The sequence below is a fragment of the Phoxinus phoxinus genome, assembly GCF_949152265.1.
Source record: "Phoxinus phoxinus genome assembly, chromosome: 3".
Classification (NCBI taxonomy): domain Eukaryota; kingdom Metazoa; phylum Chordata; class Actinopteri; order Cypriniformes; family Leuciscidae; genus Phoxinus; species Phoxinus phoxinus.
The window spans coordinates 27370821-27392137 of NC_136878.1; the positions used below are offsets into that span (position 1 = coordinate 27370821).

Sequence of the window (21317 nt, forward strand, 5' to 3'; positions counted from 1 at the left end):
AAAATAAATAAAAGCAAAATAATTACGTTTAACCAACGCATTTTATTATAGGCTGTATGATTTCATCAAGTAAATGTTGTATATTAAATTAATTAAATTAGTCCTACAGCCATAAAAAGGTTTCTTGGAAATAAAATGCACGGAGCACCATCGCTGTAACTTGTTTCTTGAGGAAGTAAACTTGAAATGCTGCTCATTTGTCGGACAAACTGCTCATGTCTCCTACCAGGACAGAGCGAGACGCCAGTCCCTTTGACCGACGTTTTCATCCGCCAATCAATTGAATGGATGTGTGGCGAACCTCCAATCACTGCAGAGATGGGGCGGGGCTTTCTCGGAATAGCCTCTTCACTATTACGTCATGCGCGAACAGCTGGTCCGTTGCAAGAGCTGAAAATGTGGACAAGCGTAGCGATATAAAAATCGCGTCCGTGCCGTCGGGGCGTAAACAGTCAGTTTATCACGATGTGGTGGCTGGAAGGGTTTAGGTCGGGGATGGGCCGCCTGGAGATCCTGTTGCTTGTTTACACCTTGCTCTGCTCTCTCGGAGGTGAGTCGCTCAGTGAGGGTTGAAGTGAGATCTCTATCTTGATGCAGCGGAGCTGTCCTTTGTGCTGGTGCTGAACTATTCAGCACTGAATGGCTTGGCCGTAGCCTATATCACAGTCAATGCTAGTGCACTTTGGCCACACAGCAGCTGGAATGCGTTTCTTCTTTGCGCTGGTGTCTTATTCTATGCTTTAATGTTGTCCTAGGCACATCCCCGAGGATAAAGCACAGACTACAGTGTGTGCTACATTCTTGAGGAGCTTCGCGCGAGAAGTGGATGCTTCTTTATGTCTAGCAAGACTTATATCGTAGTATAATCTCGGGCTAAACTGAGAGCAAAGTAGGTATTATGTTCCGTATCGAACCGCACTTTATTGCCTTAAATCCCTAGTGTATACTGGCTTATATTGTTTTAATATTTGTTTATAGTTTTATTCTCTCGTAGCCAATAGGCAGTTTTAGTTTAGCGTGATTCCCATAGTATCAGCATCACTTGCCTTCGGGAAATATGTAGGCCAATTATCCAATTATTGCTTTTTAATGTCAGCGTGCAAGTCTCGAGACTTACCTCTAGTCATCAAACGCTTGATAGCGCTAGAAGAGCGCCGAGTTGTTTCTTGTTTATCTCGAGATGTATTTGTAGATCGCATCGATAAGGAAGTAAATCTGGCTGCCAGAGCAAGACAATACCTGCGCTGCCGTGCCTGAAAGCGCATCTGATGGATGCTGTGCTGCTTTACTGTCAGCTGTACTTGAGCTCCGACACGGACTTCACGGACTTCCTGTGCTTAAGGAATAACATGCACTGTGGTCTCGTTTGTCTTCTGTACTTTATTTTTACTCCGTCCCATTATACATGGATAATAATTGTTTGATTACGAACAGTAGCACCCATCACAAACTTAAAATAGAATAATATTATTATACTGAATAGTATATTATTATTATTATTATAATGCTGGTTAATTTTGCAAACCTGACAAGCTTAGCGTGCAGTTGTTGGTTTGGGAAAAAAAAGGAAATTGGTGAAAATGTATTTATATTATGCATTGTATAATGTTTTCATTTTTATTAGCCTATTATTATAACAATTATTTTTTTCATCCACAGATTCTGTAATTCTGTAATTTTTCATTTATAGTTAAAAAGACGAGTAAATATTTGAACACTTTATTTTACAGTGTCCTTGTTACATGTTACATGTAGTAATAACAGCAAATAATGCAAAATTACATGCAACTAACCCTCAACCAAATCCTACCCTAACCGTATAGTAAGTAGGACATGTTGTTAGTTGATATTACTCAGTACTTCTATACAATTACACTGTAACAATGACACCTTAAAATAAAGTGTAACCCCACTTTGATTTTTACTTACAAATTGAAGGTAGCAATTAACGTTAAGTTTTAGATTTTATATTATTTACCATAAGCATTATTATTTTGAAGTGGAGATTCTTTTAACTTTTTGACCTTATACAGAAATTCTTGAATCTTGACTTTGCACTCCTTATTTTGTACAAAACGGCACTGCGTGTGCAACGAGGAGCGTTGTCTATTGGGGAAAATGTTTCCCATTTCCACTGAATGCATTCTCCTTTCATTTTTGTGTGTGTCTACTTTACTTACTGCTGACGAGATTCATAATGCATGAGCAATTCATAAACATCACTTGATTAACAGGGCAGCAAACACATTGCAAGGAGATCCGCCAGTCACAGGACTTGGCTGCGCACTCGCATTGATCACAGTATTGACAAGCCGCAGGAACGGAGTGATGCTCTGAGGCTAGCACAAAGGAGCAAGACCAATGAGCCATCCAGTCTCATGGGAGAACAATTCAGAGCAGACCAAAGAAAACAGTTCAATGTGACAGACGTAGACAAAGAGCAGGGCTGTGACTCAGTGAGTGAGAGAAGAGACTTTCAGCTTACCGACTGTGCCTCTGTCTTAGTTGTTCGGTCTGGAGTCGCTCACACCTCTTAATGTTTTGACTCAGTTCGATCTTACCCTCTGTCCTATTTTTATCTGTTGCAGTCAAGATGGGATTTGCTGGGACAAATATATATATATCTTATCTATCTATCTATCTATCTATCTATCTATCTATCTATCTATCTATCTATCTATCTATCTATCTATCTATCTATCTCTCTCTCTCTCTCTCTCTCTCTATCTCTCTCTCTATCTATCTATCTATCTATCTATCTATCTAATCAACCTTTTAGTATTTCGAATGTGATAGTGACTTTTCTGTCAAAACGAGGCATGCTTGTGAGATCCCATTATGCCGAGACTTGACCCGTGAAGGGAAGCTTTGCACTGAGTGCTAGTACATTACTTAACACTCACATTTACTGTGTAAGTAGGTGACGTGTTATTATTGAACTGAACTCCGTTAAACACACGAGGATGACAGCCGTTGTCGTGGCTCATCTCTATCAGGAGTTTAGATGTGGAGTGACCAGTGAAGATTTTTTTCCTGTTGTGAAACCAATAGTCTAATTGTGTGATGTCAGTTTGTTGGCCAAACTGGATCATTTGGACTGTGGATTTCTTATCGGTTTTTAGATTGGTTTATAATTTATGAGTAATATAGAGTAGAAAAAAAGTTCTGTGGTTAACATTATTTTAAGAGAGTTTCATGTTTTGCATCATACCTGAGTTATGAAGCTGCTGTCGGGTTTTTAAATGGATGTTTCTAAACAAAAAACTAAAACTGACTCAAGGATGTGAATTTATGTACTTGACAAATTGGACAATTGTTGTGCTCTTTATATAGCAATTTGCTAGTATCTTACATTTTTGAAGCAAACAACAATATCATAATTCAAAACATTTAGAATTTTTAGCACATTTTTAGCAAAGTTCTTAAATAGCTTATGGCTGTAATAGATCATTTATCTATAGGGCTGTAAACGATTAATCGCGATTAATCGAATCCAAAATAAAAGTTTGTGTTTACATAATATATGTGTGTGTATTGTGTATAATTATTTTGTATATATAAATACACACACATGCATGTATATATTTGAGAAATATTTGCATTTATATAATGCATATATATTTTTATATGATTTATATTATATATTAATACAACTATTTTATATATAAATAAACATTTTTTCTTAAATATATACAGTACATGCATGTGTGTGTATTTATATACAGTATACAAAATAATTATACACAATACACACATATATTATGTAAATACAAACTTTTATCTTGAATTCGATTAATCGCGATTAATCGTTTACAGCCCCACAATAGCTGTTATCGCAATGTTGCAAGAAGCCTGTTTAACTATTATGTGTTGCTTTAAAAATACTTTGGTTTGCCATGAAAATAGCAATTGATGATAATATGGCAATACAAAAAATAAATAATTTTTTTTAATTCACTTGAGGTATTTTATGTCTCTTCAAGTAATCACTGACCAAATTTTTACTCAGAAATCCAAAGCGCTATTCTGCAGACCCTTAGGAATTTTCTGAGGGAACCCATTGCTATTCTACTCTACTCTATTCTACTCTACTCTACTCTACTCTACTCTACTCTACTCTACTCTACTATACTATACTATACTTCTGAAATACACTACATCTCTTCTGTGCTTTTGTGTGAGGCCTTTCTTTATATAGACAATAATTTTTTATGAATGTGAAATAATATCCCACAAAGTCTCCACATCCTTGCTTTAGTTACACTCCTGTGCAGCGTAAACCTGGGTTTCATCAGCTGTCCCCGAGCAGCAACGCATATCACCTTTACTCGCGTGCAAGTCTGAAATCAATTAAAACGCTGCAAGATGAACGGCGCCACAACAAACCCGCAGGGAGATTTAGGGCTTCATTACTTTGCTCAGTCCGCTGAATGCGCGTCACTGCTCTCTGATTGATGCGACGCCATCGCATAATTCAATATGCACCGCACCGAGCTGCTAATCTCAAAGTCTCCGGTAACTAATGGAAGTCTGCTTTTGTGATGTCTAAATTGTTGTGCACTGTCAAAAAGTTCTTCAGATGGTTGAGTCATGTTGCATCCAAACTGTGGGAAAATCGTACAGTCAGTGATAAAGAAATAAAGATGAGGAAAGAAAGCATTTATAAATAATATATGGAGCCCTGCGAAGTTTTTACAGATGGAAACCTTCTAGCTTCCTAGATCTGTTCCTCAAGATCTTATGTTTGGGGCATCCTTGTGGCTTCTTCCTTTATTGAGAAAAATAATTCATAATGTCCTAAGGTCTGTTGCATTTTATATAACGAATGTTTCTCAAATTCTTCTTGCTTTGCCAGAAAAATAGCTAGAAGAACAACAACAGTAATCATCTAGCTAACTTCTGAATGTAAGGGCACAAAAATCAAGGAAATGAAAGGAAATTATGCAGTTGTTAATTGGCACAACCAGACAAAGAACAAAACAAGCTCTCTGAAATTGTATTGCATAAAATGCCTTAGAAAGATCTATGAATATGGTCACACATAATGACGGATTTCACTTTTTCTTAAATCCTGAAATTATTTGTGTATTCTTGAAAAGTGCAGTAATAACTAATATCTTTTGTGCTTAACACACAGCATACAAATAGCAGAGATTATTTAATCAGGTTCAAGATTTCATGACTCAAAATGTGCTCTACCACGACCAATTCGTACGAGTGAGTATGAGGTGTGAGGTGAGGTACGAATTCATACGAATTAGCCAGCTCGTAAAATGCGTACGAATTGCCGTGAGATTGGGTTGGCTCTACCAGTACCTGATCTGACCCCTAAAAATGAATTGCATTGGTGTATGAGTGAACTGATGTAGTCAGTTTAAATAATTTATATTTACAAAACAAGTTACTACTTGAAATACATTAGGCCTTTTTTATTTTAGATGTGTTTTTCTGTGCATATTTGCTAATTGACTATTGATAATGCCAAAACATTATTTTTCATTAATTAACCCATCACAAAAAGTATAATCATATGATTTAAGAAACAATAAGCACAAATATTTGTTCTATTTAATATTCAAAACCAGCGGAAAATGTACTGTGTTCATGTGACTAAGTCATAATGTAGATTCTTTTAACCTTCTGCTCTCTTTTTTGTTGTTGTTGCTTATAACCTTAGTCGCACTAAGTGCCAGATGCGTGCCAATAAGGTGTGGAGCAAAACCTGGTGCTAAAACCAAGACATTTTCCAGGGTCACTAAAAGACTAAAAAATTCACTTTCCAATACTACTTAGCAAGGATGAGTCATTATGAATGAATCATCATCGTGGGATAATTCAAAGCAAATTTTTTTGTTTTGTTTTAGAAACCTATGAAATAGCTTACGACCTTAAAGATCAGTCTGACTGTGAAAATAATGTTCAGCAATTTCAAAACTAAAGTAGTGCACAAAACATCATAAAAAAAAACCTTCACCAAGTGGGTGAAAATATGTTGTACAAGTAATGTGTACAATGCAGTCCTGATGTTAATCTAAAAACAACAACAACAATAAAACAAACATGTATACATATATGCAGAGAGAGCAAGAAAACGCTAACTGCTACTGTCAGGAAATCCAGAAGGTAACTGATGAAGGCAAATATGTTCTTGGTTTTAGCTTATTCGTGAAGGTGACAGTTTTACGACTTTGACTTTATTATATCTGCATCAGACAACCTGTTTGTCATTTATTACTGCCAAGCTATCTTTACCATGAATCACTTTAAGGATCACAAAAAAACAGTCAAAACCAAAATGTAATATAAAGCCGTCCATTAACTGACACTGACGGCACTTGTGCGAGTGACAGCTGAAGTGATTCTAAACGCTTTTGAGCATAACACCAACAAAAAAAACGTATTGAGTAGAAAGGAGGATGGCATTATCAGATTGCATTTGTTTTGAGTGCCACCTTCTGATCCAGCGGCTTTATTCAATTTACACCAGCAATACTCCCCTCGCTGTTGCTGGAATGAGGAGATGTACGGTGCGATGTACACTGTACCGGGGCTTGTGTTCTACTCCAGAGGGCTGGTCTGTCATCCTCTGCTTCTCTCTGTGTGATTTTGGCATTAGGGCCACTTTGCTAATTGCACTCGGCTCTGCACATCCGTTCTCTTACTGAGTCACCAACTGCTACCAGGGGAAAAGAGCTCTCTTTCTCTCATCAGAATCTCTTATGCCTTCTTTTTTTCAGTCACACTGTTGCTCCCCATGACACTATCCTCCAATTCACGCAGCTTGCTGTGAAAGGTTACCGCGACACATTTCTCTCATCCTCAAGAAAACATTAATTAGAGGAACCGTCTGAAGAGGAAAGTTCTTGTTTCAATTCCGAAAGACTCAAGTTCAAGAGTCAAGTTCAAGTTCTTGATTACGGAATGTATTGAGTTCAATGGCTTAGAGGAACATTTTTTGAAAATCGTTAACGAGCGGATCAATGACAAATAAAGCTTCAAAAAAGGTTTGCTGCTCCTGAATGGTTTGGTAGTACTTAGCAGTGACACGCTCATCAAGCACAGTTGGGAATGCCATGATATTGCAGCCCAAACCATCACTGATCCACCCTGTGCTTCACTCTGGGCGGACACAATCTGGGTGTTGAGCCTCTTTGGGGTTCTCCACACCGTATCTCCCACAGATGTGGGAAAGGTGGTGGACTCAACACCTGAACAATAGATGTCTCATATTGTCCAGAGCCCATGATTTGCACTCTTGTCAGCACCATTGAAACCAACATTTGGCATTGGCACAAGCGAGCCAAGGTTTGGATATAGCTGCACGACCATGAATATTGACTCTGTGAAGCTCCCGACGAACAGTTTTGGTGGAAAGAGGAGAGTCGAGGTGGGCATTTTATTCTACAGTGAGTTTGGCGGCTATGCTTTTATGTGTTTTGGATACAATCCGGGTTAGTACCTGGACATCCCTTTCAGACAGCCTCATCTTGCGTCGACAGTTACTCCTGTTGGATGTGGTTCATCCTACAGTATGTGTTGTATGCCGACATTACCATGAATACCATAGCTCTCAATACACCACAAAGACTTGCTGTTCTGGTCACAAATGAGCCAGTGAGACATGCACCCAACAATATCTCCTGTATCCTAGCTGTGCGATTGCTCTGCTAAGTCAACCTTCACACTCTTACTGATGGAATGTAAAATCAGTGAAGATTAGCCACAAACCACTCATATATAGGTGTGAAACATCCAATACTTAACGGCATTTCAGAATGTTTGTAAACAGGCACCAAGATACTTCCGGGTGGCAGAACGCGAGCTGCTTCTACTGACTAACTGAAGAGATCCAGCCGGCTACTGTAACCGTTACATAGTTAAAAACATTGTTGTTGATCAAAGTTGAAACGATGATGAAAACGTGTTGTGTTTGGGGTTGCGCTGCCAGATATACAGCAAAAGGTGTAGGGATTTATCGATTTCCTGTGAGGAGGTTATAATGAGTGGACGTCGTGTCGTACAAAATCATAGCAGAGCATTTTTCCAAAATGTATATTCCTCATACTTAATATCGACCAATCAGTGTTTTTCAACCGCACAAAAAGGTCAATATAACAACTGGAGAAGAATTATGTCACATAACATTAACCCCAGGTATGCCATTTAATGACCATGATATATAGCACGTTATTTTGTCTAGAAAAAAGAGCTGTATAGAGAGAATTTTGCTAATTATGTGTAACCTTAGGCCTCCAATATATCACATATTTATTATATTTTTTTTACTTACTTCATTAAATACGGTTGTTATTATGATAAAAAATTCATTATATTATAAAAAAAAAAATTTTTATAAATTTTTTACTGCCGACGGTGGGTCTCCTTTCCAAGCAATTTACTAGCGTTGCCATAGGAACGCTTCGGCTTTTGCCACCCAGAAGAACGTCTATTATCGTTGTATTATCATTATTGCAGTGTTTCAGTTTCATTGTCCTGGATACTATATTTCCCTCCTATATTCATATTTATTGTGAAATTTTAGCAAAGTAAACCTTATAGTGTCTACAGCGTCTTACACATTATTATTTTGTGATTGTGTATTTTATTCATATTAATTAATAATTATTGCATTCTAGTGGTCAGGAAGTTTAAATCAAGAGTTTACATGATGAATATTAGTTGTGCCACTTGACAACATTAATAATGACTGGGAATAGTCCAGTGCAGTAGGTTGGTTAGAAAACACTGTAATGTGATTGAAGAACAACAAAGTCATGTTTTATATTGATACAAAAAAAATTATCAGCTTAAATAAAAAATGCATTCATCAAAATGTTTAAGACATAGCAACTTTAATGGAACACTGTATAGGCTAATAACTGATAAAGATTCATCACCTCTCTTTTCTTTCTGCAAGATATGCTTCTCTTGCAGCCGGATCATTTTTAATGCGCTCCCTGTCGTGCTGAGTTCTCTTTAACTACCATGTACTAACATTTAAATTAATCACTTGATACAATGCACTTATTATGTACATATGCATGTTTTACATTGTACTTAAAAAAAAGCCTGCATATTACATCTGTAATTAATTTCTGTAATGGCATCTGTTGACTCTTTGCTTACCCCTTAATCCCTTAAATATTAACCCACCGTTAAACCTACACAAACGTGTACCTTACTCGTATCCCACCTCATGAAGTACATCATACCTAAACATTTTGTTTGCATGTGAGTAAATAGTGATTAAAGACACTTTAATCAATCCTTCTCATCTGAAACATGAAGAACGGAAAGAGGAATCACAAAAACCCAGCTTACGCAAATCGTAAATTTCGGTACGCACTGAATTTTCTGTATAACAGAAAGGCAGAAACAGAAATAACAGAAAGAATATAAAGTGTGACCGACTTTCCTTTACTTGATATGATGATGCATCTAAAATTATTAATCTTATTATCATGAAAATAATTGAAAATGCAAAATATATTTAGCTTAAAACTACACTTTAGAACAATCTTAGCTTAAATGTATTATTTATTTAGCTTAATTCTTCTTATTATTATTTCATAGGGACATTCATTGCAGTTGCACCACCTGACTTTTGCAACTTTGAACAGGCTCCTACTTGGATGCCTGTATTACTTTTTGCTCATAGTATACTTTTTAAATACAATAAATAAGTTTATGATAAAATAGCAGTTACCTAGTTTTACATTGGTTGTACCACGGACATGGAAAGTGTACCAGCCTAACACATACTTGAAAGTAGCTGTTTTTATCAGCAATCGTTTTCTCCTCTAGATGCCGCATTAACATGATTACTGTTATTACCATATCAATTCACAATAAAAGAGCCATGTTTGCAGTTGTCCCATCCTGACATTTGAGAATCAAATTCAAATTCTGACAAAAGTTTTTCAATTATCTCAAAAGCTTTAAAACTACTGATATTTATAAAATGTGTTTATATGAAAGGTTTCAAACTTCAAATTATGCCATAGTATTTTATTTTGATTTTCTTCTTATTAAAACACCATTTTTTTTGTATTCTTAGTCTGTTCATTTGCACGGTTGCTCCACCTGATATTTTGCGGGTTTAAGATACCAAAACATAAAACAATATTTATTATTTGAATGTACTGAAAATTAATTCAAACTAAATACCTTTTATAGCGATAAAGTGATAGGCTACATGTCATGAATTTATCAAATTATTTTAAAAGGAAAGAATTCACTTAGAGACAAAAATATACACGTCATGTCATTGACCCGAGCGACTTTGCCTTTCTGTTATACAGAAAATTCTGTGCGTACCGAAATTTACGATTTGCGTAAGCTGGGTTTTTGTGATTCCTCTTTCCGTTCTTCATGTTTCAGATGAGAAGGATTGATGGGAATTAGGAGAGATCAGGGCCATTAGGAACACTAATCCACATGTAATCCAGCACCAGCCTAACTAAAGTTTCCTCTGGGATATTGTGCTACTCTTGGTGGGGAAGAACCACCTGCTTTTGGTCTGCATAAGAGAGATGGACATGGTGACAGAGTGTGTGCGAACATTAAAGGGATAGTTACCCAAAAAAAGAAAGAAAATTCTGTCATCATTTACTCACCATCAAACCTGTATGACTTTTTTTTCTGAGAAAAGTGGGGGTCATTACATAGTATTGTGCAGCCATGTGAAAATAAGTCTTTATTAATCAATATTAATCAAGCCCCTGTAATTATATTTGATGTGAAAAGGAATTAAAGTTGTTGGTGTTTTACTGACACTAGTGTTATTTTCACTTGGAAACTTCTGTTTTTGGAGTTTAGCAAAAATGTAGGTAGAGGTGCATTTTTCCAATGAGCCAAGGTCAAAACCAGGCCCTGTCACTTTTTCCATTAGGATATCTATGGACCATGCTTTATCTTCTCTCGAAATAGCGAGAGAGGAAGCAAGAGGGAGCGTAAATATGAATGCTGAGAAAGTGACAAGGACAGGAGAGAGAAATGGAGAGAGACGAAAGCGAGAGCGTGAGGCTGACAGCTGCTTTGCCTGTGGCCATCCAGAGCGGCTGGTGTGCTGAGGAGCAACTGAGGCCTGACAGATAAAATTGCGGACGGATAGTCTGGATGCTGAGAGGAGGAGAACGAGTTACAGAGAGAAAGGAAAAGCAGAGAACTTTTCTGCTGTGTCTGCTAGCGCAGTAACAACGTCATCCATCATTCCTCTTATTATCATTAATTATTATCAACGCACCAGAGGCCCATTTACATCAAGCTCAGAGAGGCAGAGAGGGGATTCCTACACACACACAGAGCTGCTGCAGCCTGTGTGTGTGTGTGTGTGTGTGTGTGGGCGAGCGAGCGTCTTTTTTGTGTCTGCCAAGGGTGTTGAGCTTATTTCCAACAGACCTAGTCTGGGCAGTGACATCTCTGAGTGTGGTATTTTCGGCTTTTTCTTTTTTGATTGCTTATGCAATGCCCAAGTGTCACAGGAATTTTTTTGCTGCTCCCTTTTAAAAGGGCAAGTCATAATGGCTGAAATGGCCCAACAATGAATTGGCTTTGAGTTAATATGGGCAGCATGCAATATAAATATACATTTTATTGCTGCCATTGTCATGATTATCTGTCTTTTGGGCAAATTTCAGCAATTGTACATGGTTTGCTGGTTTTTATTTACCCTTTTTTAATACTAATTTAATATTTTTATTGTAATAATATTTATATTTTTTTATTCATGATTATCAGTTCCAATTAATTGCCAATATTTCATGTCTATGTAAACTACCGTTCAAAAGTTGGTTGTCTGTGTTTTTATTTTTTTAAACTCACCAAGGATGCATTTATTTTATCAAAATAATGTAAAACAGCAATATTGCCAATTATTATTATTATAATTTTCTTTTTCTATTTGAATATATATTTTTAAATGCAGTTTATTCCTGTGTTGGCAAAGCTGAATTTTCAGCAGCCACTACTCCAATCTACAGTGTCACATGATTCTTTAGAAGTCATTCTAAATCATTCTAATATTAATATTTGGTGTTCAAGACGCAGTTCATATTATTGTCAATGTTGAAAAAAGTTGCTTACTATTTTTGTGGAAATCGTGATAATTTTTTTCAGTTCAATTAAATTAAGATTTGTAGTTCAGTAAAAGGAGATTGGTACACGCAGACCTGCAATATAAATGCGTTTTATTGCTGTAATATAGTACCAGTCATAATGATTACAGATGAGATATTAGCATATATCTCATTTTGGGAAGCCTTTGAGTATATTAAAAATATAGTTATTTTACATTCCCTGCTGGAAAAAGCCTAAAGTGGTCTGCTGGTCTCTCAGGCTGGCTAAACTGGTTAGAATGGTCTGTTTTAATGGTTTTAGAGCTGGTTCAGGCACTTTTAATCTTTTCAGTCTGGAAGACCAGCTGGTTAAACTAGCTTTGCCAGGCCGGGCAACCATCTATAGACCAGCTTAACACCAATTTAGCCTAGTTGAGAGACCAGCTAAGACTAGCAAACCCCCTTAGGCTGGTTCTCTTGAAGTCATGAATTCCCTTTGGCTAAAAGTAAATCTCTGTAAATCTCTTTTTGATAGGAAGTACAGTATACTGTACAGGTATTCCTTTTAAAAACAGTTTCAGTACAAGATCAAAAGTCATATTCGCCACGCTATAAAAAAAAAAAAAAAATGTATATCCTCTTCTGTGTGCCTAAAAGCAGAGCCGACCACACTTCTGAACCTGTGCTGTTTGCACTGCTGCCGTGGGTCTTTATTCAGCAGAAGAAGCTTTGAATGATTCATGACCTAAAGTAAGCTATTGGGGGCATCTGGGCATGAGGAAACTCCCCTTAGGAGGTCTGCCTGTGTCAAAGGAAGGCAAAAGAGGAAATCAATAGGGGAAGATTTTTTTCAGACTCTGAGCATAAGGGCATTTGGCTGCATCAGAGAGTGACTCAAAATCACTTCATCGCTGCAGTGCACAGTTTATTGGTTTTGAAATTGTAGCGTAGATTCATTTTTTGATAGTTTTCCCTTTTATTGTGTTAAAGAAATATTGTGGGTTCAGCTCAGTCGAGACTCGAGAAAACTTGTGACTTGTTGATTGATTCATAAGTATAAATGCTTCGAAAGTATAGCCACAAGATGTAAATGTGTTAACATGATTTTACTGTGAAACAAATCACTTACTAACCTTTTTCTAAACTTTGTCATGACAATGTGACGCCATAAACCCTAAAACAACTATAAAGATTATTTAAAAGCTTTACAGCTCAGTTTTAACAGGAGATTTAATGTAAGTGCTTTGCATTTCACCATTCACTTTAAGTGTTTATATTTGACATTATCCCACAAATGCTGTCAAGTGACCTAAACTGAAATATTATTTTACTCGTTCAATTTCAAACACATTTTTTTTAATAGCATTTAAATATTGAATGATTGAAGTGCTCAGGTATTTTTGCATACTTTGCTAGTCCCACAATCTTCAATCAGTGAAAATGACCTGCACTCAGCACACAGTCGGAGCCGCGCGACCCAGCGGGCAAGCAGTTCTCCAAACTCTAGGCCTCTCTGAGTGCCCTCTCAATTGTTCATACCAGATCCTACGTCTCCATTTTCCCCCTTGCTAACATTAATATTAAAAGCTCACATCTTCTTTATTACAGTCTTTCACCTTTCAGCAAGGCCACACCGAACTCTCAATGCAGCCCTGCCAAGAAGCTGAAATTGGCTCTCGGTCTTTGCCCTGGGTCCTGTCAGGTGCAATATGCCAAACGTCAGAGACAAGGCTTCATTTTTGGCAGCATTAAATGGGCCTGGCAGGCCTTGTTTTTTTTAAAGGTTTGATGGATGAAGAGTGAACATAAAATATATATATATATATATATATATATATATATATATATATATTTTTTTTTTTTGAACCTGTAAGCTAGCACCCGAAACAATGCTACAATGCTTGTTTAGAAGGTAATTAGCATACCTCAGCTGAGAGGAAGTGTTCTGCTGAGTGCCAGTGTGCTATTTTGTATTGATGCCTTGCCATTTTCACGCTGGTGGCCTTTTCATTTAGTATATTTGTTCTTTAATAGATTACAGTTGTTTGAGTCAGCCATTCGTATGACCCCCCGTCAACATTTTCAAGCTGAAATGTGTTTCAAATCATTACTTAAACTCAGATTAAAACTGTACACACCTTTTTAATAGTATTAATCTAATTATATACCGGGCTACAGAAACTCTGTAACAGCAATAAGCCCCACAACATGGACAGAGACCTTCCTCGTGCTGCTGGAGATCAATGTGAGCCCTGGGCTACTAATCTGCAGACAGCATATCATTGGGCTCTGCAGCAATTCTGTGAGTGTCTTTCTAGCCCAGCAGCTTGAGAACGCATTAGAAAGGCCATCATAACACCTCTGACAGATCTGAGCCACAGAGACTGATGGGCTTCTCGAGTCATTCAGTTGAATGCTACTGGATAATAACCAAAAGAAAGGTCCCTCGTAGTCATATAATTGCATTTCCGAAATGTTATAAATGCTTAATGACCTGCTCTGAACCCTAATAAAGTCCTGTGCTGACCTCCCTCCTGGGAGCTGCTTAATTGGATTACTTTTTACCCCCATCATCTGCTTCTCATTTCTGTGGAAAACCCTTGTCCTTGATTATCTCACATCTTATATTTTACTCTGCCACCTCGTAATTTTATTTCAAGATGAGATTGCTCATCTTTTTTTCCGCTGGTTGCTGGCAATTTCATCTGCATAGTTCTACATCAGAATGGAGGAAAAAAGCAAGTGCCAAAAACCAGACAGATCTTATTATTTGTACAAAACATTCAATATCGAAATTGTCACAGAATCCGTATACATGCACAGCTTTAGAAATGTAAAAATCATTATGGATTCTCTATTATTATATTAGATATTAATTATATTCAAATTTAATTTGCATAGTCATGGTTTGCTATTTTATAGATTTTTTTGTAAAATGGCACCAGAAATATCTCAGAACAGGATGAAAATTTGGTATAAAATGATGGCATTGAACATATAATTAATGTCATTGAATAAAACTATATTAACCTATTAATTCCATTAATTAGCCTAAAATGAAAACATTCGTATGTCTCTTAAGTTGTTTTTACTTAAAATGCTTATGTTTTATAAGCTGTCGATACATTAATAATGCATGTTTCAGTGTTTGTACAAACCCGTCTATGCACAGTACTCTAAAGAAGTTCAAAAAGTGTGGGGTCAGTAAGATACAGTATTGAAGATACTAAAGACTGAGAATTCAGCTTTGCCATCACAGGTATAAATGACTTATATATAAAACAGAATTTTTTTTTTTTAAAGGGCCCCTATTATGCTAATTTCCAAGTTAATATTTTTGTTTATGGGGTCAACTAGAATATGTTACATCATTTAATGTTCAAAAACTATTTTTCTTATAATTGACATTGTTGCGGCACATGTTTTCACACTATGCCTGAAAGCTGTTTTTTTTTAAACTTTCGGTTTCTTTAAAAACTGCCTTCCAAAAAGCGCTGATTGGTCTACCGCTTATAATAAGTATCTCTGGAGGCTTCCTGAGGCGCTGTAACTATCCTAACTATGCCGTCAATTTAACCATATCAGTTCGAGCCCGAGTCCGATAATGACAGTCAATAAGAACAAGTTATAACTGTATAATTAACCTCTGATCTGCATGGTTCAGCAGTCAACATAAGGTTGTGGTTGTATACTGCTGAGGAATAGTGTTTAAAACACATATTAATACTAATTAAAATAAATAATAATAATAGTTCACACTATTACTATTGTATTGTCTCTTTGATCATATATAAAGCTTGGTGAACATAAGAGACATAAAACATAGCATTAAAGTCTTACTAGCCCCAAACTTTTGAACGATAGTGTATGTGCTAGTGCTACTTTACAGATGAATGCAGATGATTGCCAATGAGATCACATTGGGAACATTTTGGGACACATTGGGACACTTTTCTGCCATTTTAAATAAGAGATGTTGGAGGAAATTGAGCACATGTACACTTATCACTCATCCAAAATCACTTCTCAGTCATTGGCCAGTCTGAAAAGTCAAACGCAGGTAAAAAGCCTTCTTTCTCCCACTTTCTGAAGATTGCAGTCCACGTTTTAAGATGCACAGCTGGAGTATTAAAACCAATTGTGCCATAAAGTTTATTTACAGAGCACTGGGTTAACACCGGTCATAAATGGAAAATCAAATTTACCCTTGGTTTTACACCAGCTTTGAGAGTACTTATCGACATGTGCTGTGCTCCCTTTTGCAAAGGTGTGTCTTAATGAATCCCTCTGCCATTAAGCATAAAATACCATCCTGTGCTGATCTGTGCATTTTAGGTCTTAAAAGATGTCCTGCCATAAGTACAACTCGATATGTCCTCACCTTCAGTTTATAACCGTTGCATGTACAGTATTCTATCCATGCGTGTTACTTACATATAAGAAAAACTGACTAAATTAACAATTATTTTCCATCTGGTTTTGATTACTTATATTAGAACAGCTGGCTTGGGTTAAATATAATTTTTGTTTTAAAACCAAAATCTGTTTTAAAGTCAGTTAAAAAGATGATGTCTTTCATTGAATTGCACAAATACAGGAGCTGTAATTGGCTTGCTAGTAAAGAAAAAAAAAAACTGCAGGCCCCTGTCAAAACATTTTAGGTAAAAAAAAAACATGACTCTTTTTCTTGCCTCTACAAAGGAATTGACTAGAAATCGTATACAGTAGATATATCAAGAAAAAGCACTTCTCCATCTTGTCGACAACTCAATGTTTTCCTGTGCGCTATATCTTTCCCCTTCGCTCAATCCCTTTCTTTCTCTTATTTAACCCTGGCCATATTTAACTACATCAGTTCTAAGCAGGTTGCCATGCAACACAAAAGCACGGATCGTTCCTCCTTATGTATAGGGCTTTGAGAAATGTGAAGTTGAGATGCAGAGACTTCAAGTAGCTCTGATATGAATGTTGAGTTTTTATCAGAACAATGATGAAGGCACACTAACATGCGTGGGTGCCAAGCATCGCCTCAGTATTTTTATTTTCATGGCATATGTTTTCTTACTGCACTGACTTACAGTACAATCTGATTTGTTTTACATTACATAAATTATTATGTTATACACACCAAAGACGTTACAGAGACCTCTTTAATAAGCTAGATAATCAGTTGTGAACTGAAATTTTCTCAGACATTTGGTTTAAAATTTCTCCTCGTCAACTTTTTAAACTTTTGAAGTAAAATCTACATAAATATAATAAAAGATAACAAGTAAACAGTCTCAAACTATCAAACTACAAGCAATGGCACAAATAAACACAATAGAACAAAGATACAAATTAAACAAACTGTGCTTTTCAGGTTTTTCAGGTAAAGGCTGGTTCACACGGCAGGATAATTAGGCCGATTTTAGCCCCGATTCACTCCTTCCGACAATCTTAAGGATGCTCCAATTATCGTAAAATAATCTGATCAGATATTCTCGCCGTGTGTGGTGTGTTAAGACTGCTCTCGTCTGCTCGGAAGGACGTCAGGACCGCTCCGATCTCAAATCGGTAATATCCAACATGTTGGATTTTTTTGGCCCGTTTTCTCCTCGTCTGTGGTGTCCCCCGGGGACACACGAGCACCCAGCCTGTGGACTGTGGCGTGTAGCCAATCAGAAAGCGAGGCGATACAAATAAAGTCGATGGGGATAACTACATCCACAACTGCAGTCCACCAGAGTAGGCTACATGGAAACGGATATATGAACGTTTATTTCAACGGTAATTAATCTGTGTAGTACGTAACGACATTTCTATGAGAAAAAACAACAACTCACCTCCATATCGTGATGTAGCAATATAGTCCATGCTCGCATTTTCTCCACTTCTTTGACCATCGCCTTTTCTTTTGATAACGTTTTTTTTTTTCGGGTTAAATACAAACTATCGCCACTGCATCCTCTTCTTCCGCCATGATTGTTTTACTCTGAAGTCACGTTTGATCTCGAGGGATTTTGCGAGATTTCCCATCTGACCTGGGAATGCTAGGGAGTCAAATCGGTTCGTGTGATGTGTTGATTTTGCCGTGTGGTTGCACAGCACACACTGTACAACCAAAACTGTTAGACCCGTGATTTTTGTTAGACCCATGATTTTTTATCGCCGTGTGTGGGGTCTCGTTTAAAAGTCAATTTTAAAATCGTCCCGTGTGACCCAGGCTTAAGTCTAACACTAGTTGGAAATGCGGAAATTGAATAATCAAATGTAAAATAACCCTGCAGTCTCTTCACTATATAATTTGAATCTGAATCCTTATTAAAATGACAAAAGTTATTAAGTCGAGAGCATTGAGTGAGTCTTTTGTTGTTTGATTAACAGCCGTTTTTTGCGTTTTTATTCTCGACTGTTTACTTTCACTTAAGACATAACCGATGTTTACTAGGATACTCTGGCATTTTGACATAATTTTGTGTGAAATTGTCAATTCAAGCGCAAGAAGAGGTTAAAGAGATCTCAATTCAGTATGTGCGTGCTGTTAGACGTGGCTTTCTGTGTGAGAGAAAGTGACATAGGGCGTTCTCAGCCCTCTTTTTGCCTCTGGTCACAGGTGACTGAAATATACAATTTACTAACCATTGGCTAATTAAATAAAAGTTTTAGTCACCCAGTGTGAAATTTGGCCTCATATGCGAGTGATTTACTCATAGTACAGGGCTGGACTACTGCCCCAACTGCATGTGCAAGTTAAAAAAAAAATCTTTTCTGCTTTAATTTAAATGTATTATGGAATGTTCTTGTATGTTTTAATATGATGAATCTTTTAATTGGTAAGCAGAAGTTGCATTTTAGTGACTCATCTGGCTCAAAATAAGATAAGGATGCAGTTTTATCCTCATTTAAAAATTATCTTTGAAGCTTGAAGTCAGAACCAAAAACAGATTTATAGTTGCTGAACTAATACAAAGTGAGTTTTTCTCTGCCAGGATGTGCTTGTGCTTAAAAAACAAAAAACAAAACAAAAAAAAACTCTCTCTAAACACGTTTTCTCCAAACCATGATAAAGAATTCAGATGCTGCAAGCTTATCGTCTCAACTACTTGACAACTTCACTTGTCACTTGCAGCAAGTAACTCTCAACTGTTCATCCTGGTCATTATTAATGATAACTTTTCACATGCAGCGTCTTATGAATTTGCATGTGCTATGGAAATCCTCCTGGCAGTCACAAACACCTCTTTGTTCTGTCGTTTTACATAGTTATTTCCCCCCTCAATTTATGCTTATTTATTTATTTTGATTATTTATTTATTCGATTTAGTTTTCTCTAGGACGCCGTCCCAGAGAGAGTCAGTTTTTGTCAGTTTTTGTTGTCATTTTATAATGAGCGCAAACACTATTGATGCCTTCACATTTAATGGAACAGTCTGAATAATTCAAATTTCAAAGGTAGCGCTGATTTATGGGCCTTTATACAATGTACACACCGAAACATGCTTACCCGGCAGAGTTTCTATCAGTACTGAGAGCCAGGTGGTGGCCTCGGGTTGTCCAATCAGAAGGCTGCAGGGGGAACAACGCTGTATCTTCCCCAAGTGTAGCGAGTGTTTCTGGGGAAATGGAAACAAGATTTCCTCAAAGGACAAGGGCTGCTATACGACATGTGTTGGCAAGGTCATTGTCTCTCAGGGAAAACGCTGGTGCATGCCTGGAATATGAGACAAGCTCGTGCCATGGTGGAAATGATGTGAAGTAGCTATTCTGGCTTCTCTGCATAACAGGAGCATTTGCAATGCCTGACCAGGGATCGCACGTGGACTTTCATCCAGGTCCCACTGTTCCCCCTACTGTTCTTTCTTCTAGTTTTGCTAAATCCGCGTGTGCTCTCTGACCTAGTTTGAAACTCTTAACTGCACTCAGTGTGAGCTCTACTTGCTTGTGGTTTGTTTATCCTCAAAAAGAGAACTTTTTTTTTTTGGAAGCAGTGAGAAATAATTGCTGTTGTGTCGCTTCCCTTCTTTTACACATTGAAAAAAAAAAAGTCAAAATAAGGTGTTGTTATTTAAGGAAACGTTTTCTACCTGATCTGATGTGATCTTTAAAAATATTTTCATTGGTGTCACCTAATAGTGTCTTGTTTCAGTTATATTAAATTATGTTAAAGTATATTCAGTATGACTAAAACCACTTCAATTAGATGTGCCCACACGAAGCGCATTTTTAGGTTACCTGACAAAATATTTTATGATAAGATTATTAAAGACATTCACAATTTACCTCTGGCATGCAAAAATCCCCTTGTGAATTAATATGCCCTATACACTTATTCACATTTGACTCTGTTTTAAGCAGCTTAGTTCTATCATTTCAGTAAGATAGAGTATGCACTAAGCGAAAGATATCACAGTGTGGAGGCGATATTTGCATGATCGATGAGTTTAAATGGAAACAGACTCTCTTTATACTTCTTTGTAGAAATATAACCGCAGGTTTTCAAATCGAGAGTTTATTGGCACATTATTCAAAGGCCTTGCTGCATTACTGTCATGATTTTAAAGGAATGGTTCACCCAAAAAAGGAATTCTGGCATTATTTACCAACCATTGTGCCAAACCTGCATACTTTTCTTCCACTGAACACAAATGAAGACACTGTCAAGCTCCAAAAACAAAAAAACAACAATATACTCAGTAGTCACTCTCAAATCTCATTAGTGTAATTTCAATATGCATTATTCAAATTTGAATTCAGGAGGAGGACAATTTCCAATTTTGGGTAAACAGTTCATTTAATGTGATAAATAGGCTATGTTCAGTGAGATAATGAAAAACAACTTTATTTAGTTATACTGAACATTACTGACAGATTATGGGTCTAAGCATTATTAAATCATTAATCAGATTCGTTCAAACAAATGATTCATTTAGGAACAAAACAATTGGCTGTCTTTATAAATAGGTAATTGAATCATTCATTGAACCGATTCATTCAAAAACACTTCAAAAATGAAATGTGTAACTGTGTTCATGTATGAGTCATTGATTCATTTGCTCAACTAATTCATCCAAAGACTGATTAATATAGGAACAAAACAATTGGCTGTCTTTATGAATTGGTAATTTAACCATTCATTGAACCGATTTGTTCAAAAACACTTATCAATCAAACATTAAATATGTAACTGTGTTTATGTATGAGTCATTGAATCATTTGCTCAACTAATTCATTCAAACACTGATTCATATACAGTAGGAACAAAACAATTCACTAGGTGTG

General features: G+C 36.7%; 1 protein-coding gene across 1 annotated transcript in view; it reads left to right on the forward strand.

Annotated features, from left to right (window-relative positions):
- Nucleotides 1-350: 350 nt before the first annotated feature.
- Nucleotides 351-21317, forward strand: part of tmem8b (transmembrane protein 8B) — a 132638-nt gene continuing 111671 nt past the window's right edge. Inside the window, exon 1 of the mRNA XM_079607242.1 lies at nt 351-550. Within this exon, the coding sequence (XP_079463368.1) occupies nt 466-550 (85 nt within the window). The 5' untranslated portion in view covers nt 351-465. The remainder of the gene's footprint in view (nt 551-21317) is intronic.